At 34.8% G+C, this 19,503-nt stretch overlaps 1 protein-coding gene and 1 long non-coding RNA gene across 2 annotated transcripts in view; both read right to left on the bottom strand.

Annotated features, from left to right (window-relative positions):
* Positions 1 to 5,541: 5,541 nt before the first annotated feature.
* On the bottom strand, positions 5,542 to 8,624 carry LOC136800706 (uncharacterized). The gene is made up of 2 exons (XR_010845748.1): positions 8,466 to 8,624; positions 5,542 to 7,545 (listed from the first exon to the last, which is right to left on the bottom strand). It is a non-coding gene; the product is annotated as an uncharacterized lncRNA (long non-coding RNA).
* A 5,392-nt stretch (positions 8,625 to 14,016) lies between these two features.
* LOC136800705 (bifunctional glutamate/proline--tRNA ligase-like) overlaps positions 14,017 to 19,503 on the bottom strand; it is a 30,335-nt gene continuing 24,848 nt past the window's right edge. Inside the window, exons 25-28 of the mRNA XM_067057362.1 lie at positions 19,084 to 19,160; positions 17,297 to 17,375; positions 16,678 to 16,742; positions 14,017 to 14,290 (exon numbers count right to left, since the gene is read on the bottom strand). Coding sequence (XP_066913463.1) covers positions 14,137 to 14,290; positions 16,678 to 16,742; positions 17,297 to 17,375; positions 19,084 to 19,160 — 375 coding nt within the window. The 3' untranslated portion in view covers positions 14,017 to 14,136. The remainder of the gene's footprint in view (positions 14,291 to 16,677; positions 16,743 to 17,296; positions 17,376 to 19,083; positions 19,161 to 19,503) is intronic.

Genomic DNA, 19,503 nt, shown 5'->3' with positions numbered 1-19,503 from the left:
TTAAGAATTTTAAACTTACCTACTTCAAAGAAGTTAAAGTCACCCATAGCTTTTGAAATTTGAAAAAATAATTTCGATACTATGTTCCCAATAGATTGAACCAAAAAACTGTCTTAGGATTTTTTTTTGGATCGACTTTAACTCGAGAAAACTTAAAAATTGTTAAAATTTGGAAAAAAATCATTCATTTCTCGATTTTTTTCCACTTAACCTGAAATTGTGAAGCCTTAACTCGATTAGAAAAAAAATCCTAAGACATTTTTTTAGTTCAATTCTTTGCCGAAAATATAAAAAAAAAATTAAGTTCATAGCTAAATGCTATGGGTGACTTTAACCTCGTTAAAAGTAGTATGGTATGGTAAAATTTCATTTTTTGCTACATCAATTTGAAATTTTTGACGAGATAATTACTGTTTAATTAAGTAATCAGAGAAATGTGTCAAAAATGTTACTATTCAATAGATGTGAGAATAAACATCAGCTGAATTCTCTCTTTTCTCTTTGTTGTTTCCGAAAGAGACAATTATTTGAGTAAATAATCCATCATAAGACGAACTTTGTTTTAAAATTTAAATGGTTATAACTCTGGATCAAAAAAAGATTTTAAGATCGCGATTTTACCAAAATGAAATCCAGTAACTTTTCTTCCACTTTGACTGAAGAAAATTTTTTTGACAAAAAATCAGAAAAAAGGTGTACACATACCTTAATGGGATAAACTTTCGAGGGGATTAAATTTCGCGGTCGGGCCTATCCACGAAATTCGAAAATTTCGTGGATGAGGAGTTCACTTAATTTCCGCGTAATTTCGCGGATCAGAATTAAATCTAATTTTTCTTAAGTGATTCCGAATTTTTCAAACAGAACTTCTCTCAAAATTTTGATAATGCAGTGACCAAAAATTTCGAAAAATAACAAAGAGATTGCCTTCAAAGCGGGGTTTGAGTAGTCTGATTCACAGACCTTTATTGGCTAAATATAAGGTTGCTTTTTTCGTTAGAGTATGAGAAGAAACCTAGCGAAAAGTGCAAATCAAAACTCATAATTCCTTAAGTGGATAAATTTTGGAGTGGATTTAATTTGGCGATTGGCAAAAATACGATTTTTGGCGGGGATTTAATTTGGCGATAGATCAATTTCGTAAAATTTGACGAGGATTTAATTTGGCGAATTGGAAATTTTGTCACGCTGAAATAGGTGAAAATTACTCAAAGTTATATACTAAAAAGTTGTGATTTTTCACATAATTCTATGTTTGTTAAATTTGGCGGGGATTTAATTTGGCGAATTACCGAATTTGGAAATTTTGGCGAGGATTTAATTTGGCGAATTTTGGCTAAATTCGCCAAATTCGCCAAATTTAATCCCCGCCAAAATTTATCCACTTAACCCTTTCCGTGCCGATGTCGTATATACCCGACATGCAAATTTTCACTCTACTTGCCAATGTCGGATATATCCGACATCAAATTTTTTTACCTAATTGCCGAGGCCTTTAAAAAAGAGGGAGCTCTATTGCCGAGTAATTAGCTTTTAGGAAAATGGTTTTCTTATTTTGCCAATGTTGTATATATCCGACATAAAAAAATCCAAATAGTAATACTGACAGTATATATTAAGTGCTCAAAAGATTTATTTCAGGTTTATTTTAGTCTATCATAAAATATAAAACAAATGTCAAATACAAATGTCAAACATTGGCAAATAGGAATAAAATATCCTTGTCGTATATATCCGACATGCGGCAACACGAGTTAAGGTGGTCGTTAACAAACTTTTTGAAAATGTCAAAAAATATTCAAATTGAAATATCTCAAAATGTATAAATGATATATTGTTGAAACTTTGTATGATGGTACTTCATTATTATGTTGTTCTAAAAATAGAAAAAATAATTAAAAATATCAAAGACGGGGGTCATGACGTCACTTCTAAAAATAGATTCGAAAATCTCTTGGCAGAAAAATCTCAGCAACCAGAAGGAGTTAGCTTTTGATATTTGGCAGTTATGTTACACTAGTGACCTTCTGTGATCTGAGTGAAAAAAAAATTTGAAAAAAATAAAATCAGGGGGTAAAAACCCAAAAAACTGTTTTTTATAATTATAAAATTAACAAAACATTTTTTTAAAAAACTGTTTCACTCAGATCACACCTTTCCATGAGGGGAAGCTGTGTTGAAAATTTCATGCCAATCGGACCATCCAATCCTGAGATATTTCCGCCAAGAGATCAAAAACCCCCGGTTTTGCTGTTTTGCGTAAACTGGCCTTAAAACTATTTATTCCTGTAAAAAGAGGAAAAAAAAGCTTTTAATATGGGATTTTTGACATATTTCAGTTGAACTTGATGCACTTATCCAATTTTTAATATAAGTAGGAAAGTAAAGCCATTTTTTTTGCATGTGTCAGCAAATTCATGGCTTCGCCTGGAACCCTGAGATTTACCGCAAACATGCAAAAAAGTTGCGTAAACCTTACTTTTGCCTGCGAAAAAGCTAAAAGTTGGTGAAAAGTGATTGAAAAATATTCCCTAACCTTTTCATTGGTTAAAGTAACACAATTTATTGTAGAAAAGCAAATTTCCATCCCCGTTACTTGAAATACAAGCTGCGCTTAAGTCTAGTAAAGAGCACTTTCACTTTCACGTTTGCGAAAACCCCGAAATGCACCAAAATCAACTATATCACTATCGAAACCCAACTAAAGGTGTATGGTTAGTTTCAAGAATACATTATGGACGTTTTTAAAAGTTAGTTATCAATTAAATAACTTAAAAAGAGAGAGAAAACAGAAGAAACGTTTCACGTACCTGTCACACATTTGTGGCGCTGAAATTTGATCCCAATGGGGAGGAAATTAGAAAGATTATCAAGTAAAAATGTTCCTTGGAGTTTTGAGAAGCTCTTTATATAAAATGGAAGCATTAAACCATCACTTACTACAAGAAAATAAGCCATGAAACAGTTATTCCCTTTACCAAAGATCCACACTTGAAGTTTGACAAGATTCAAGATGGCGGGTTTGTTTTGATTGTCATAAATGCGGAACTATTAACAGTACCGGTGTAAAATTTTCCGGAAATGTTCTTTGTGGCTCTAAGTAGCGACGGTAAAAATTTAGAGTCGCTCCAAGGACCAGAAGAGCGAATATTGCAGTTTTCGTGACGGGCGGCGGGGTGGGCGGTTAGGGCGGACCGCAAGATCTGCTCAGGTAGGTGTCTAAAGACCTAAATTTTTCCACTTTCCTCTTCTTTATATCAAATAAAACTTTGGGATATTGTTTAGTAAGGTTCAAACTTTAATTTAAACCAAAAATTGAAAAATCGACCCAAAAAAAATGATCCTATCTCAGAAGTGTTAACGACCACCTTAAAATTTGCATGTCGGGTATATACGACATCGGCAAATCAGGTTACTAAAAAAAATTACCCCTCGGCAAATGGATTGGGGTACAAAAACAAGGTAACGGCACGCAAAGGGTTGGTAGTATGCAAGAAATTTGATGGACGAAAAAATGACGATAGAAATCTAAAATTTTCGCGGATCGAAGAAATATTTCAAATATTTCGTGGGTACTTAATCTCGCGGATGAGGCCCCTCCAAATTTCCATTGGGACTTATTTCACGGATTTTTGCGGATGACACCCAAATCCGCGAAATTTAACTCTTTCAAACAGTGGTGAGGTTTTCCAAACAACTTACTCTAGAGATAAAGCCTATCAAAGTTGATTCTGCGGTGTATATCGTTGGTTACTTGCAGTAGGGTTTAATTCTATAACAAAAATTGTTGATAAAAAACGATAAATCTATATGCCATATACTTAACCCACATGAAACCATTACCACCTGAAACCATTTAACGGATTCAATTTAGAAATATTGAACCATTCAGTCATCAAAATAAAAGTAATCAACTTTGGTTTACGCTGATTCAATGAAATGTTAGTGCGGTTTCTTAATGTCGATGTTTTTAACAAATTTTGCGGAAAATTACTTCTTCCTCGTCACAAAATAAAACAAAATTAAAAGTTGTTGATTACAACAAAATGACAATGCGTCGTTTTAAATAGAAAGCTTAATCAGTGCAAACTCTACAATAACAAGTTCTACAATTGAAATGAAAAGGCTAATTGAGCAACCCTGCCTTTGTTAAAGCAGTGTAAAAAAAGCCAATGACATATAAATTTAATCGGAATTGACATTGCTGCTCCCTATTTAAATTTAGCAGCTCTTCTATTGATTCTTTGAGTTCAGTGAAAATTGACACTTCTCCTAGCTTAGGACAAACTAAAACGAACCAAGTCCCTTAGCTTGCCTTTCTATAATTCTGATAGCGCTCACGAAACGCTCTCCATAAGCAAAATCAAAAAGTGGTACAGTTAAGTCTCCATAACTCGAGCACGCATGGGAAACTTGTTCGAGTTAAGGAGAGATTCGATTTGTAGAGGTTCGAGTTAAAGGGACTCCACTGTACAAATTTCGTGATATTTTTGCACACTGAAAATCCACGACTTTCACAAACCATATAACTTACAAATAATCTTCACAACTGTCAACACAAAGATTACTTCAAAGACGTGCAAATGCTTTCTGGTAGACTGAGAAATTCTCTATGAATGATAAATCGAAGGTCGATTAGCTTAACTGATAACATTGATCTATACAGTAATTTAAGCGTTGTTCTTTTCCTACCCGATCTAGAATTCATTGAAAAATTAGCGGAAATCGTATTGGTGATAAATCTAAGCGACTTCACGCCGAAAGGCAAACTACGCGCTGAACTAACATTTCCATTTGGCAAACCATTTTTTTATATGCCAAAAAAAATGGGATTGAAATCCCCACACAACACAAGGCAAGAGATTTTACATTTCTCATTAACTCTAAACCTTCCCTTCGTTCCACTGACACAAAAAGGGGTGTGAATACTTTAAATACACCCAATATATCATATTCTCCAGAAAAATTTACAAACTAAACCGCCGAATGCGTTTTGATATCAATCCAAAATAGCAAGTTTTTAGAATAACTTTAAAATGTCCGCAACTCAAACTTTATTCCACCATCATGAAGAAATATTAAATGATAAAGGATTAGTAAGTGCGACCATCTTTCTTCAAACAAAAGTTCGATCGATTTTATCTTTTCACGAATATAGATTCTAAAAGGATAAACTACACTATCCGATTAACGTTGCTAGGCAACGGAAGATGTGTTATTCACAGTAATTGTGTAATTTCTCATATGTGAAGGAGTTGTGTGTGGTTGATAACAACTCACAAGCCTAAGTAGACCCCCATAGAACCTTTTCATCGACCTCGCCTCCGTGTTTCCCAAGCTTTATTTATGTACTGATGTACTGGTGCCCGAGAATAGGGTATTAACTAGCACTATAACACTATCCAATAAGAATTAAAAAACTGATAATGCGCAGGGATCGAGGTTGGATTCCATTGTCCTTTAGGCGATCGCGAAGGTATATTGAATATAGCTAACTAGAGACCTGTAGGGCGTGAAGGTTCATTGACTCAAAAAAGTACATATTGTAAGTTTTTCCGTTTTTTGATACATCATATCTAAATAAATATAAACCAGTAAACTTTTAAGCTTTAAAAGAGAACTTTCAAAATGAACTTTGAATTGACAAAGTGCTGTTTCTTCAAAAACGGACAAACAGCAACATGGGCAGCGACATGCTAATGAAAGGATCAATGCTGGCCCAATAGACGATATCGGCTTTCCGAATTCTCCCCGAATGATTACCCATAATGCATCGCGCAAAAAAATTCACGGACAACATTGACTTTCTGAATCAATAATCATTCGGGGAGAATTTCGTTAAGCCGATATCGTCTATTACTAAAATTTAAATCATTTACCTCAAGCAATACTTTAATCGTAGAAATTTTAGCGAGACTAATTTTAGCGTTTTAGCGAGTTTTCCCTATTTTCGCTAAAATAAATCCCGCTAAAACACGCCGAATCGACAGATCGCTAAAATTTATCCGCGCGAAATTTCTGTTTATATTGCCTTAATACATTTTTTATCAATACGAAGGGTTTCAGTGCAGAAAAATGCTAGAAAACGAACTCAGTCAATAATGTAATACGAGTATTCACTAAAATTTATCCACGCGAAATTTTTTGAAATCGTGATTCGCTAAAATAAATCCAAAAAAAATCAAGATTTTCCTGACTCGCTAATATGCGCTAAAATTAGTCTCGCTAAAATTTCTACGATTAAAGTAGCCCTTTTCATAAATTACGTCACGAACGACATCACTTGCCTCGTATTCAAACAATTGCCATAGCGATCATGTTCCTTGAGACATTAAATGATTTTTATGAATAGAAAGTAGTTTTGATAAAATCACCGAGTAATCAACATGATAATAATTTCAAAACGAGGCAAGTGATGTTCGTAACGTAATTTATGAAAAGCGGTCTATAGTACCAGAAAAATATTTTTTTGCAAAACGAGTGAGATGATGAATCTCCTGAAGCTTTGGGTATGGTAATTTATACTAGTTAGATATTCAATTGCGATCCGTCCTGATCGTCTAAAGTAAAAGACTATTGAGTTTGGGGATCACCGAGCACTATCGAAGTGTAGAAAGTTTCCAGTTTTTTTTTAATTCCATACTTTTAAAAGGAAATTTCCCATATATTGAAAAATTATTACTTCTTATGCCCAATTTGGACATTGACAAAAATAATATTATTAATAATTATCGACAGACGACAGTAACAGATCGAAAGATCTACAAAACTTAAATAACAATGAAAATATATCTCTAAAAAATAATAAATATTAATCTCCATAAAATTCTTTTTTCATATTTTCACAATTGAATAAAAAATAAATTTCTCTTAATTCATAATTTTGCTGAAGTTACCTTTCGTGACAATCTCTTTAGACAGGGTTCGCGAAAAACGGGTCAAAGCACAAAAAATTATGTATCAACTCGTATCAGCTGCATAAAGAGTTGATGTCTCTACCAAGCAAGGGACATTACACCCTGCCAAAATTTGACGTGATAGTCTACAATAGTTAACTGCGTAGCGTCGATTTAGGCTTGAAAGATATCGCCTCTCTACCAATCTTCAAACCAACGTCATTTCTTCTAATCAAATCACCAAAATATTCTACGATCCAGGACATTTTCCACACGAACATTCAGTTGCACTTCTAACAGTATGGAAATAATTCGGTTGATATTTACACTTGATTCGAACGTGAACTTCTTGGTATTTCACTACACGACAACACGTGGTCATTTCAGTCATTTTGTTACGTGTAAAAGGACCGGTAGCCGATATACAAGCTCCAAGACAAGTATTCAAGTTAACCATACTGTCGTAACATGTCGGAAAACTTAATTTCAGTTGATATCCAACTAATTTGCAACGTTCTTTATCTTTCGCTACAGCGTATGCACCATCAACGGTCGAATGTTTTTGTAATGGTATGAACAACATGGCCAGAATGCATATAATATTTAGTCTTCTTGATTGTTGACCAGTTATTGATGATTGTTTATACATCTAAAAGTAGGGGAAACAATTTTTAAAAATAAAGTTATTTTTATAATTTGAGATCTCGAAACCATTGATGATCAGATCTATATTTCCAAGACTTGGATATACTCTATACATCTATCAACCTTTCAAGCGTGAGAAGACTGGGTTCGAGTTTAGCAAAAAATAATGACATCAAAATGTCTGAAGTCGTTCGCATTCACATTCTCAAAAACTAAAATAATTGTCGTCATTTTCTTGTAAAATTCATCAGCAGTCCCCTCAAAACCCGACCGTACTGTCAAAGGTTTTTGGGTGTAAACAACTGATATCACAAACTGATAGATGAGACAGGGTTGTCGAGTCAAACATTTATACCAGGTTATGAAATATGGCTCGAAATATGGAGGAATCCTTTTTTGAGAAATTTCAGTTACTTAACTATACCCTTTACAAAACCCCAAAATTACCATAGTTGGAAAAATGCCCTGGAATTATCAAACACATTTAACCAAAAGAATTTACTCTCCTTTGCTATTTAAAAGGGTATGGGACATTAATGTAAACGGAAAATATTACAACAACTATCCGAAATCCGAACTTTATCAAGTATAGAAAAAAGTATACCCCATCCTAGACGATGCTATCGTCCGTTTAAAGTAAATGCGAGAAAGAGTTAGGGCGTCAGCGCGGTTTACGGGAAAAAAGTTGCGGTAGAGTTTTGGAACAAAACGGACTGTAAACATCACCGCCACTGCTTACTCCACCCGAATTTATCACGCCTCTCCTAAACTATTCCCTTTTTAGTGATCGTGTGTAGACGATAGGATCGTCTAACCCCATCCCTACTATCGAGAGTCTTGACTTGCCGATACAGGACAGGAGAGTCTTGTCCATGAAATAAGAAGTTTTCACTACGAACTGATCAGAAGGTCAAAAATCAATACCTTTTCTTTCAATATGCACTCCCCTCTTGAAGGTCTTTTCAAAGCTTTCAAATGAAAATTATACGAATAGACTATGTATCCTCTGTTTAAATAAGTGTATTTTATCAATTTTAGGCATCAGCATAGCATCATTTATCAAACTGAATCTTTTTATTTAAAAATCACCACAATTTTATTAATAAGGGAAGTAAAAGCAATTTTGAAATTTCTTTACGAAACTTTTAGACGATTCATAGATAATTGTATCAAATTTGTAAAGTTCAAGTCAAAAGGAGTGCGGTGAAAAGTCAATAGACCATTTTTTGAAGGTATTGAAAGTGATATGATGTCATTAATCATGAGTAGGAGTCAAGAGATGAAAATAAAACCTCTTTTGATAGACTTTTTCCTGTCTGGGAAATATTGTTACATTTTTCAAATGTAAATCATCGTCTTTTTGGATTGCCTTCTTTGATTCTAATAGCTGACGTTTCTTTCTAAAATGTTTCTATTTTGAGACTCCAGAACTAGCCGTAAAAGAACACAATTTAATCTTATAGCTACTTAAGTCCAGGGAGAGGGTTCTTGGGAAAAATAGGAACCAGGGTTGTAAAACATAAGGGGGTCGGTATTAAAATCTCATACACCATGACTTTGATTAATGAGAATGTAAAAATATTAAATATTCGGAAGAAAATATACGGAACTGACAAATCCCTTTATATCGTAAGTACTTATATTACTTATTATAAAGAATCCAAAAGTTCCCTCGACAATCAAAAGCGCCAAAATGCCGCAAAAATTCGGATAAAGCTGCGGGTATAGTAGCCAAATTAATCGATTTTGTTGTTAGGGGAACTTTTAGAGGTAAGTACAGTATAGAGGAAGGCGGGGAAGGCCCCAACCCTACAAGTGCCCTACAAGGATCCCTCTCCAACCCTAACCCAATACCCCCTCGAAAGGCGGAATGGTGGATAGAAAAAATTCGAATAACCTGATCTTATTTTAGAGGCTTGTACCTTACGTTTGTCTTATCAAGTCAATATAGTTTTTACTATCTGTGCCCGGGTATCTGTGATACTATCCAAGATTAACTTAAGAATCAGGTAATTATAGAGTCAAAACTTTTAACGTTAATTCCTTAGCAAAGTTTTGATACATACCTCTAAGCCAAACATAAAATCATTTCGACAACACATAACACGCACACTCTGAAAACTATACTAACAGTACACATTACTCTATAATAACAACATGTTTAAGAATACCCTTACATTATCAACCTACAACATCATTTGTAAATAACCGTATGATTGCTGGGCCATTAAAACATTTTCCTTTTTAATTACTCTCTTAATGACTATTAAAACCTTTCTTCAGGTTTAATATAGATGTACGGCATAATGACATAATTTTTTTGTAAGCGAGAAGAGCTCAATCCGCTTTCGTTTAAGCGTGGTTTCAATGTTCGATGGAATCATGCTTCCGTATTCTACTTACGGCTAGCAACCTAAAAGTTTGATTGTTTAGGGTCTTTGGATTATTTTTGGTAAGTACGGTATTTTTTCGACTACTCTTTTTGTAGAACAATTTTATTAGAACAATGAGGCTCAAAAATAATAAAACATGAACAATTTGAGAACAAAGCCGAACATTTAATGGCTGGGTTAAAAACGAAAGGACAAGATACCTAAATAATACTAGTAACTGGGTACAAAGCCTAAAATACTTCGTTTTTGCCCAAAAATTAGAACAATTTGCAAACACAAAGTGCTAAAAAATAATAACAGCCGAAATCCTCATTGCAGTAGATGTTGTAAGAACCCTTCCTAAGGGCATAAAAATCAAAAATTTTAATGGAAAAACTCCCCTCTGTATTATAGCCAAATTAGGCTGCCCAAAATTTTAGTTTTTTGTGAACTCATCGCCAGACCAAAAAGTCTCAAAGTATTTAGTCTGAATCGCAGACCTGTAAAAAAATTAGGTAGGGGATATCCATATACTCTCGGGTACCTAATAGCCGGGGGGGGGGGGGGGGGGGGGGGGGGGGGGGGGTGGAATAAGCGGGGGGGGGGGATGGAAAAAAAATCTCAAAACTTAATAAGCGGGGGGGGTGGAATAATGTCTTGGGTGGAAAATTTTTGAAAAGGAGGCTAATACAGCTAAATTAGGACAAAAAAGGGAACTTTCAAAAACATTTTCCCAAAAAATTAATAAGCGGGGGGGGGGTTGGAATAAAAATGTCCTGGGTGGAAAATTTTCGAAAAATTAATTAGCGGGGGGGGGGGGGGGGCGACGACAGTACCCGAGAGTAGTACGCACGCAGTAAAGGGGGGAGAGGGGGTTTAGCAAAAGCGTACATTATGAACGACAAGAAGCACGAATCCGTCAGTGGAGGCCAGCAGCCTAGATAGCATTCGGATGGACATACATCCGAATCAATCTCAGATTCACAGGGAGGGGGGCAGCTAGGCAAAAGGACCGACGGGTATGTGCGGGACCTGAGGGTACCTTTTCCAATATGTTTAAAATGCACTGTAAGGGTCGGAAAAACTAGAGATGCACTGTAAGGGTAGAAATTTCAGAAAATTCTTGGAAAATCTAGATATTTTGACCAAAAATGCTAGAATTTTGACAATTTTTTGCACGAAAGGGATCGAAAATTTGGGGGAAAATGTCCTCTAAGGGTATGATTTTCACTGATTTTTGCTGCACTGTAAGGGTGCAATTTTAGAAGCCAATTTTTGGCCCGCACATACCGTCAGTCCGCAAACCCGGTTGTGTTTCAAGCGAAATCAGTCATTTTCTTTCTATATTCCTACTTTTTGAAAATGCCCAATTTAGTGAATCGCGAAATTTAATACACGCGAAAATTTCTAGAAACTGCCAATCGCGAAATTATGTACACGCGAAATACCAATATATACCAGTATATTCAGCAATTTTATCGAGCCTAGCGCAAGCATGGATGCGGTGAATTATAACAACAGATATAACATGGTTTACTAGAGAGCAAGGAAGCTGAATTAATGGAACCCATGCCATCGATGCATGCTGTTAAATCCCATCAAATACCTACAGATGGAACCCACATCAAACTGGAAATAAGTACGATAGATTAGAGTGGTGACTTACAGCACCTGACCCCGAGAATGTAGTAAACCCCGAGAATGTAGGTTTCTCATTTTTTAGCATGGTAGCCCTAACGATAGTTCAACTTCATAAAAAGTTGTTTCAGAGCATACTGTTACGTATTACTGATTATTTCTAGACATAAATTTTTAACTTGAATTGATTTTTTCAGGCCAAAATCTGAATCGAAGTTGATTGGATACTACTCGAATTGAGACATTTTTTAAATAAATCCTCTCTAAATCGAAATCTATTGGAATTAAGTTATGATGATAGGGTATTTTCTTATTCCTAATAAACTAAGGAAATGTGAAAATAGTCCATTTCAATATTTATTGTTCTAAGTTAGATATTTTAACGAAAATGTTTGACCTACCTTTTGGCTTTTGGGGTTAGTTGACCTACAATTTGGGAGCCTTCATAACCCGACATAAAAAGTCTGTCAAATTATATAAAACTTTTTTGTTTTACTTTCATAACATGAAAGTATTACCTGAGAGATGATTAATGTTGGTATTTTAAGCTTTTACGACGTGTCCCAGACCCGCTGGGACCCCAGCCCAATCAGAAAAGTTTGGAACAACAGAATTTCTATCCCCATTGGGAATTTAGTAGCAATTTTTTGACCCGACGTGGGAAAAGTTCCAACGGGGCTGTGAGGCATAGGGGTGTTGTTACATTATTCACATATTTTAACACAGAATCTTCAACCTACAAAATAAAAACAACTTTCTTGTCTCTTCTTTTCGTCCTTTCTTTTACTTTTCATGATTTGTAGCACGATAAAATTAATATCTTTGTAATTTTTTTGTCAGAGTATATTTCGAAAGTATGAATTTCACTTAGAGAACAAAAATTTCCGATTAATACTGAAATTTCGCTCTCAGCAACCGAATCTTTTCACCTACATTCTGGGGGTTAAAAAGCGAAAAAATTCAATTTTCAGAATAACAAAAGCTCTTTAGAATATTGTTTTGGCATAAAATATTTCTAAAATTTCCTGTTATAATTAATTCAATCGAAAAAATATCAACATTTTACTATTACTAGATTTAAAGCCATAAAACCAAACCTACATTCTGGGGGTTATAACGAAAATGGGAGTCGACTTCAAGGACCAAAAAAATTAGCCTATCTATCAAAAGTAATGAAACAAACCCCTGGGAAAGGATTTTGGGAGTTCAAAATTTCGTTTAAAACATGCAATATTTTCTTAAATGCAAATCTACATCTCTCAGGTCTGATTCAAATTTCACCTACATTCTCGGGGTCAGGTGCTGTATATGGAAAATATAGTAGGCTATCGCTACTTCTGTTATTGATCGAACATAACTTTAAATGAGTAAGGATTGACCTTGCAGTTTTAGGGATTTCCTGACTAAACTAAGTGGTATTTCGAGATTTAGAAACCGTTTAATATCAGGTACTTAAACAGGAGACTGTAGTAATATCCAGAGTTAAAATAAGACGAAATCTATTTGAAATGTTAGATATGCGACAATGGGAAAAACGAAAGCTTTGGCTAATAATTTTATAGCCATATTAAGTTTGTCAGCGGAAAATACGTCTCGTAGACTCAAGTTAATTTGAAGAACTTTTCAAGTCTTAAATAGTGAGAAAATAAGTAGACACGAATGAGGAAAAAGTTTTACCTCTACCGGGCTTTAAACTCAATGGAAAAACCTTTCGCGTACTGGTGATTACTGACATTTCCCGCCCTTTTCACATAGAAATAAGGGGAATATGAATTTACACGAGAATTCATTTGTTTAGTCTGTACGTCTGATGACTCCACTATAACGGAATGCTTTTTATATTTTTTGACATTTTCTCACTATGCCCACGACATAAGAAAGAAATTACGTCACTTTTACCGCATGTCCAAATTAGGTTTCTTTAATCAAAATTGACTTAAGGATTGTGATGCTAATACTGTAATATAGTTCTAGAAGTGTGTAATAGTTTTCAAAAACGAACCATCGAACCATACCGTACTTACAGTAATCTATTAAAAAGTTCGCTCAACATTCGAATTGTTTTTCTGAGAAATGGTTACTTGATTTTACTCGATTACATCATATAATTTTAAAATTTGACCAATCAAAATGATTTGAATGTCGTAAGAACGGTGCTATTTCCCAAAATTTGACCAGTATCTTCCATAGATTCATAAATTCCAAAGGGGCTAGATGTCGTGCTTTAGCTGATAAGTGTGCCTAGGTAGGTAGGAAATCCTATCTAGGTCACATGACATTACAATAGAATTTCAGCGCTTGACCTATAAGAAGCTTCGCAGGTTTTCGAAAACAATAGTAGCAATATTTTTTGCGTTATTCATTTTTTTGCTTGGAAGAGCACGACATCAAGTGCTTGGGCTTCACAGAAATCTGTGGTATCCTCCCCGTCCACATAGAAATACTATTAAGTGATCTCGATTGAATTCAGTGTCTAATGACTTATTCCAGAAAAAAATAATTTGTTTGAAAAATACCATATCTTGATATTTTCGTCTAATTTACAATGTGAATATTTTGGTGTATTTTACCGAATAACGGAACCTTTAATAGCTTCTACCGAATAGAGTGTAGTATTCGGCGTCACATTCGCACCCTGGACAAATACATTTATCTCCTTTTTTGATTTCAGCAGGTTGTTTGAATGGGATACATAAACTCTTGGCTCCCATGCTTGGTGCTCCAGCTTCTGTTTCCTCCCTGAAGAAGAAAACATGAGCGATTATTGTAGAGGAACAAACGTATTCAATTCAAAAGGAAATATAATTGGTCAGCCTAAGCTGGGCATTCAAATAGGTAAAATTCAGTTCTTCCATCATCATAAGACGGCAAAAAAAAATCCGATTTCCCGATCTCACTTTGATTTCTAAACTTTCTTCCGATCGGGTTAACTTTTTGGGTACTTTTAGCGTGCGTTGTTTTTACAGATCACAGTGGTGTTTCAAGATGGCGGCTCAATCGATAAGTCAGATGTGATAAGTCAGTGTTGTACCAAAGTATTTCCAGTGTAAATCTGTTGCAAGCTTCAATTTCTGTCATTTATTTTTTTAACTCGGCAAATTAAACACATGATTTTCATCAAGGGGATTCTTTTTCTACATCTCTTAAAGGTTTAAAGCCGTTTGCTCAAGTTTTTGTTTATGTTGAATTTTCTGATACTTTTTATTGCTGCTTTTTATTAGTTTTTGCAATAAAAACATATTTTTCTTGTCTGCCTCTAGGTGGGATTGATGGTGTTATAATGTTATTGGAATTTGATAAAGTTTACAAAAGTACAGCTACTGTCTAAATTTGATAAAGACTGGATGGAATTGTGCTTTTTTGGACTAAGGCGAATCGCAAAAAATTGTTTGGTTCCCGTCATTTCTACTTTAAAAAGTGGGGGTCGTTCGGTCATTCGGTTGAAAATATTTTTCTTTTAAGAAGCAGCTACATCTTGTTGAAAGGGAATCCGTCGTGTGGACTGATACGAATTAAGAAATTGAGAAACCGTGGATATAAACTGGTTTTCGGTTTACTCTCCATTAGCATGTGGCTCGCTACTTCGATTTGAAAACTTGTAAACACAGAGCGTGCAGAGGTCGACAGTGGAAATCCAGCAAAGCAGCGGAAAAGCTTTCCGATTCTCCAACTCTACCTGATGACCGTAAATCAGGGTCGGTCAGATGACGGGAACCAAATGATGACATCCCATCTCCTATTATTGGGCTTGCAAAATTATGACAAATGGTCTTTGGAATTTGATCAATTATATTAATATTAATATATACAGTTCTTATTGAAATTGATCAAACTATTTTTCATGCAGTTCCAGACGCAGATTGTGTTTTTCTAACCTTTCCTAACCTTGGCGCACGTTTTGACGAATAACCGAATAATGGAATGGAATGAATGGCGATAACAGTTTATACATATCTCTTATCAGACTTGCAGAAAGCGGACTGCAGAAAGTTATGAAAAATGGTTTCTAGAATTTAATGAATTATATCGCCAAGTTACACAACAACAGATCCATCTGGTCTTCATTTAACATTTTTTAAAGTTTAAAAAACACTGCCAGTGCTTGGCACACAGAAGAGAGGACTCCCAGTTGAAATTAATTGCTACTCCGCTGCCCTGTTGAATTTATTTATTATGCTCGTGTGTTTATTCCGCCAAGGCAGTAAAAGCGATCGCCCAAATCATAGACCAATTAAAAAGCGAGTTTAAAGCAAAACGGGGGAAAAATGAGCTTCCCCGCAAAGTTATGAATTTTAAGTTTTGCTTTCCATTATCATTTGTGACCAGCAAAGTCTTCAAGATGGTTTGTGTGCATGTTGTGTAACTTGACGGTACTAAACTACAAATTTATTTACGCAGACTGGATGCAAATTGTGTTTTTCAAGATTTTGTGATTTTGCTTCAAGTGCAAAGTAGATATCTTCATTTTGGTTCTGACGTTTTGGCAATTTTCTTATTTATTTCTAGCATAACACTTTGGTCAAATATGGATATTGTCTACATCCAACAGAAAAAATGTAACATAACTGACTGTAATGAAATTAACAAAAAGTTTAATTACACTATGTTTCTCTTTTATGTTACAGTAATGAACTATAGCTTAATTGTTTGATGTCATAGAAACAGTGCTACAATGATGCTATAAAGAGAAGTATACTTTGAACTTCTCGTGGCGGGTGGGGGGGGGTGGGGGTTGGAGGTGCTCTCAGGCTTGTTTTGAATAATTTTAAATGAAGTTATCAAATGTTTCACATTTTGTACATTATTCAACATTTTTAGTCTACTCTGTTTCAGTACATCTCTTACATCTGTTAACCCACTTATTAAAGCTATCTAGCTAAGCTCTATTGGCTGACCTTCCAGCCTCGGCTGGTTTATTTTGATTGGTGCAGACGCGATTCAAAAAGCTTCGTATTTCCTTTTTACTTTGTGATTACACTAATCGATATTTAGCTTACAGCCATTCACAATCTATTTTTGTGACGTAAATATTGGTGGATATTTTCACGTCTTAGAAACCTCTTTTGGTTCAACGGCAGTAGCAAAGGTTTAAATGTAGACATTAGAGATCAAATTTAACTACGTACCGTGCACTGTCCTTCTTGATTTTATCCTCGCAAGCGGGAGCTCCACAGAATGGGGCTTGTATGAGCTGCAAGTAAACAAAAGGATATTTGATTAAAAATGAAAAAGAGCGTATGATTTTTTTTTTTCAAAATTGCTTTCGTCTCTAAGTATTGCACTATAGGGCCCACGAAATAATCTGGAAAGTGGTGGGGCAAAAAACATAACGGAGGCGCAACTGGTAGTGTGCCTTAAAATGGCCCTATTTCAGATTCCCTACTCTGTACCAGAGTGTATCTCACGATTATCGTAGCAGCAATGAATTTTGAAATTAGCCGTAGATATCGGGGTTGACTACAGATTCCCATGCCCTCAGATTGATTTTTACCCGTGATATTTTCAAAATAACTTTCTACTTGAAAAAAAAGCGAGTGGGTTTTGCGACCCTGACACAAGCCCTGGGCCACAAACTGACGTCGAGGTTATTGAGTATTTGAAAAACGTTTTGGGTGACTTTTAGTTATGGAGAGTAGATGTACCACAAAGATAAATGAACGAGCTAGAATTAAAAATGTTGCAAAGCATGGTTTTTTTATTAAAGCAAGGCAATATTGTTCCACTCATTGACATCGCTAAGAATACCTTTTTCTCGTCGAGTTTGGCTTTGAACTCGTCGAACGATTTGGTGACGATTATGTTGCTCTCCAATTCTTTAGATGCTCTGAAGAAAAAGGTTTTTAAATCAAAAACTAAATGAAATAGAACTGGTTACATCTCCGGGCGTTCGAATCGATCAATTAAGCCAGAATCTTTTGCAAAATATTGTGAAATACCTTGCAAATCTACAAAAACTTAGACTCCCCTCAAAATATTGTTAGGTGGCCGAAGGGGGAGACTTCTTTTTAAGCCGTTTCATATATTTTGAAAAAGATATCGGAAAAAATTGTCATAAATATACTGCCTATCGTAGAGCAAATACTTCTAAATTCGTTTAGCAAGTATGAGCAAAATGAAGGAAGTTTATTGAAACTTTTTGTGCTCAAGTGACGGTTCTCAAAGTTCTACAATGCAATTAGCTATAAGCAAAAAGCTCGTACCCAAAAATTTTAAAAATGTCAAAAAATGAAGGTCTTCAAATCTCTCTAAATCCTATTTTTATGGGAAGCTATGGTATTTTGTAGCAAAAAGCAAAAAAAAAATAGAGCTTAACCTCGCTTTAGAATTTTTTTATCGCATTTTTTAGGTTTTTGTAAAATCGCAGGCCAAAATAGGAGAAAAAATCACCAAGTTTGGCATTTTCTTCTCATTGACTTCATTTTTAACCCCTACTTTTAACCATTTTTGAAATCTACATAAAATTTCCGACAATTTGATATATAACATGCATATGTTCCCGAAAAATCAACATAGGCTAAATCTGAGCCTGCTGCTACGGTACTTAAAAAACTGCTTTGGAATGATGTCCTTATTACAGGGTTTTTTTTTCAGGTATAGATTCAAAAAACTTACCAAAAGGCCTCTTTTGCAAGCTGAGTCAACTTTCTATAGGACTTGGGCTGGTTAATCTATGATTTGAGGCTTTCAAATCCATTTTTTCACTGACTAGTACTAGGTCAGAGTTTTTGTCACGCCGTGACGGAAAATTTTCAATAGCCTGTAAAAATCTATGAGAGTGGAATCAGGCCTTAATTTTCTCCATGAAACATCAACCATATAGTGTTAATCAGAAACCTAAAATAGAAATTCAAAAATCAACCCACAAGATTTCTGTAGCCCTTTTTAGTTTTTGTCACGCCGTGACGGAAAATTTGGGCCTATGTCAAAATTCCCCTATCTTTTCGTCAATTGTACTTGAATTGAGATTTCTTTGCTTGAAAATTCTTCAAATAGGTAGAGTATATCAGAATATGCAAAAAATAGAGTCAAAAATGCAGAATTACAATGAACTAGAGGTCCTGCAAGGTGGATTTTCTCATTTTTGATCAAAATGTTTCGTAGACTAATTTTGGAAAAACCCGGTTTTTTTTTAGGATTTAGCTCATGTTTTAACTTTCTAAGTTTATTTTTTTCATTCTAGTATGTATTTCTGACAACTTTACATTAAAATTATAATATTTCTTACAAATTCAGGAAAATAATTACATATTTCTCATTTATGATTTTTAGCGTTTCATCACTTTTTTGGCCAAAAATGGGTCATTTTTAGGCCGAAATCCAAAAAAACCGGAATATTAACTTGAAAATAACCCTATCATGTTATATATCAGTGGAAGCCGAATTTTGAGTAGATTTTGAATATCCAAGTTTCATGTCCTGAAAAAGAACTCAACTCAAATTATTATGCTTTAACAGCTAAAAATAGACATGGGTACAAGCTTTTTGCTTATGGCTAATTTAATTTTGAAGGGGGAAAAGAAAAAAAGGCTTACTTTGCGTAAAGATTGGCTTGAATATTGTCCAGTAATTTATTGATATTGTCCACGCATCCTTCTTGTTTCATTGTGATCTACAGATATTAACGAAAACATTTAGAGCGACAGTAACGCAGGTAGGTTAGCGTACGTGTCTAGTATTTCATGAATGACTTGAGGTTTTCATTTCTTTCCGGTAAAGTTTACAAAGTCTATATTGTAAAAAAATGCAACCGCCTCAAATTTATGATTGTGAAAAAATGCAAGCACATATCAAATTCATACAACGATATACTCGCGTCAAGGTTCCAAAACAGATTATGGGTTAAAGTTAACCATCGTGCCTCTAAACGAGAAAACACGAGCTGATATATCCGAAGAAATTAGACGAACTATTGATCGTCAAAATAATTTTTTACGATCGACCAACCAACCTCC

The sequence above is a fragment of the Clytia hemisphaerica genome, unplaced genomic scaffold (genome assembly GCF_902728285.1).
Source record: "Clytia hemisphaerica strain Z4C2 unplaced genomic scaffold, Clytia hemisphaerica genome assembly, whole genome shotgun sequence".
NCBI classification, from domain to species: domain Eukaryota; kingdom Metazoa; phylum Cnidaria; class Hydrozoa; order Leptothecata; family Clytiidae; genus Clytia; species Clytia hemisphaerica.
This window is presented reverse-complemented; position numbering and strand designations above follow the sequence as displayed.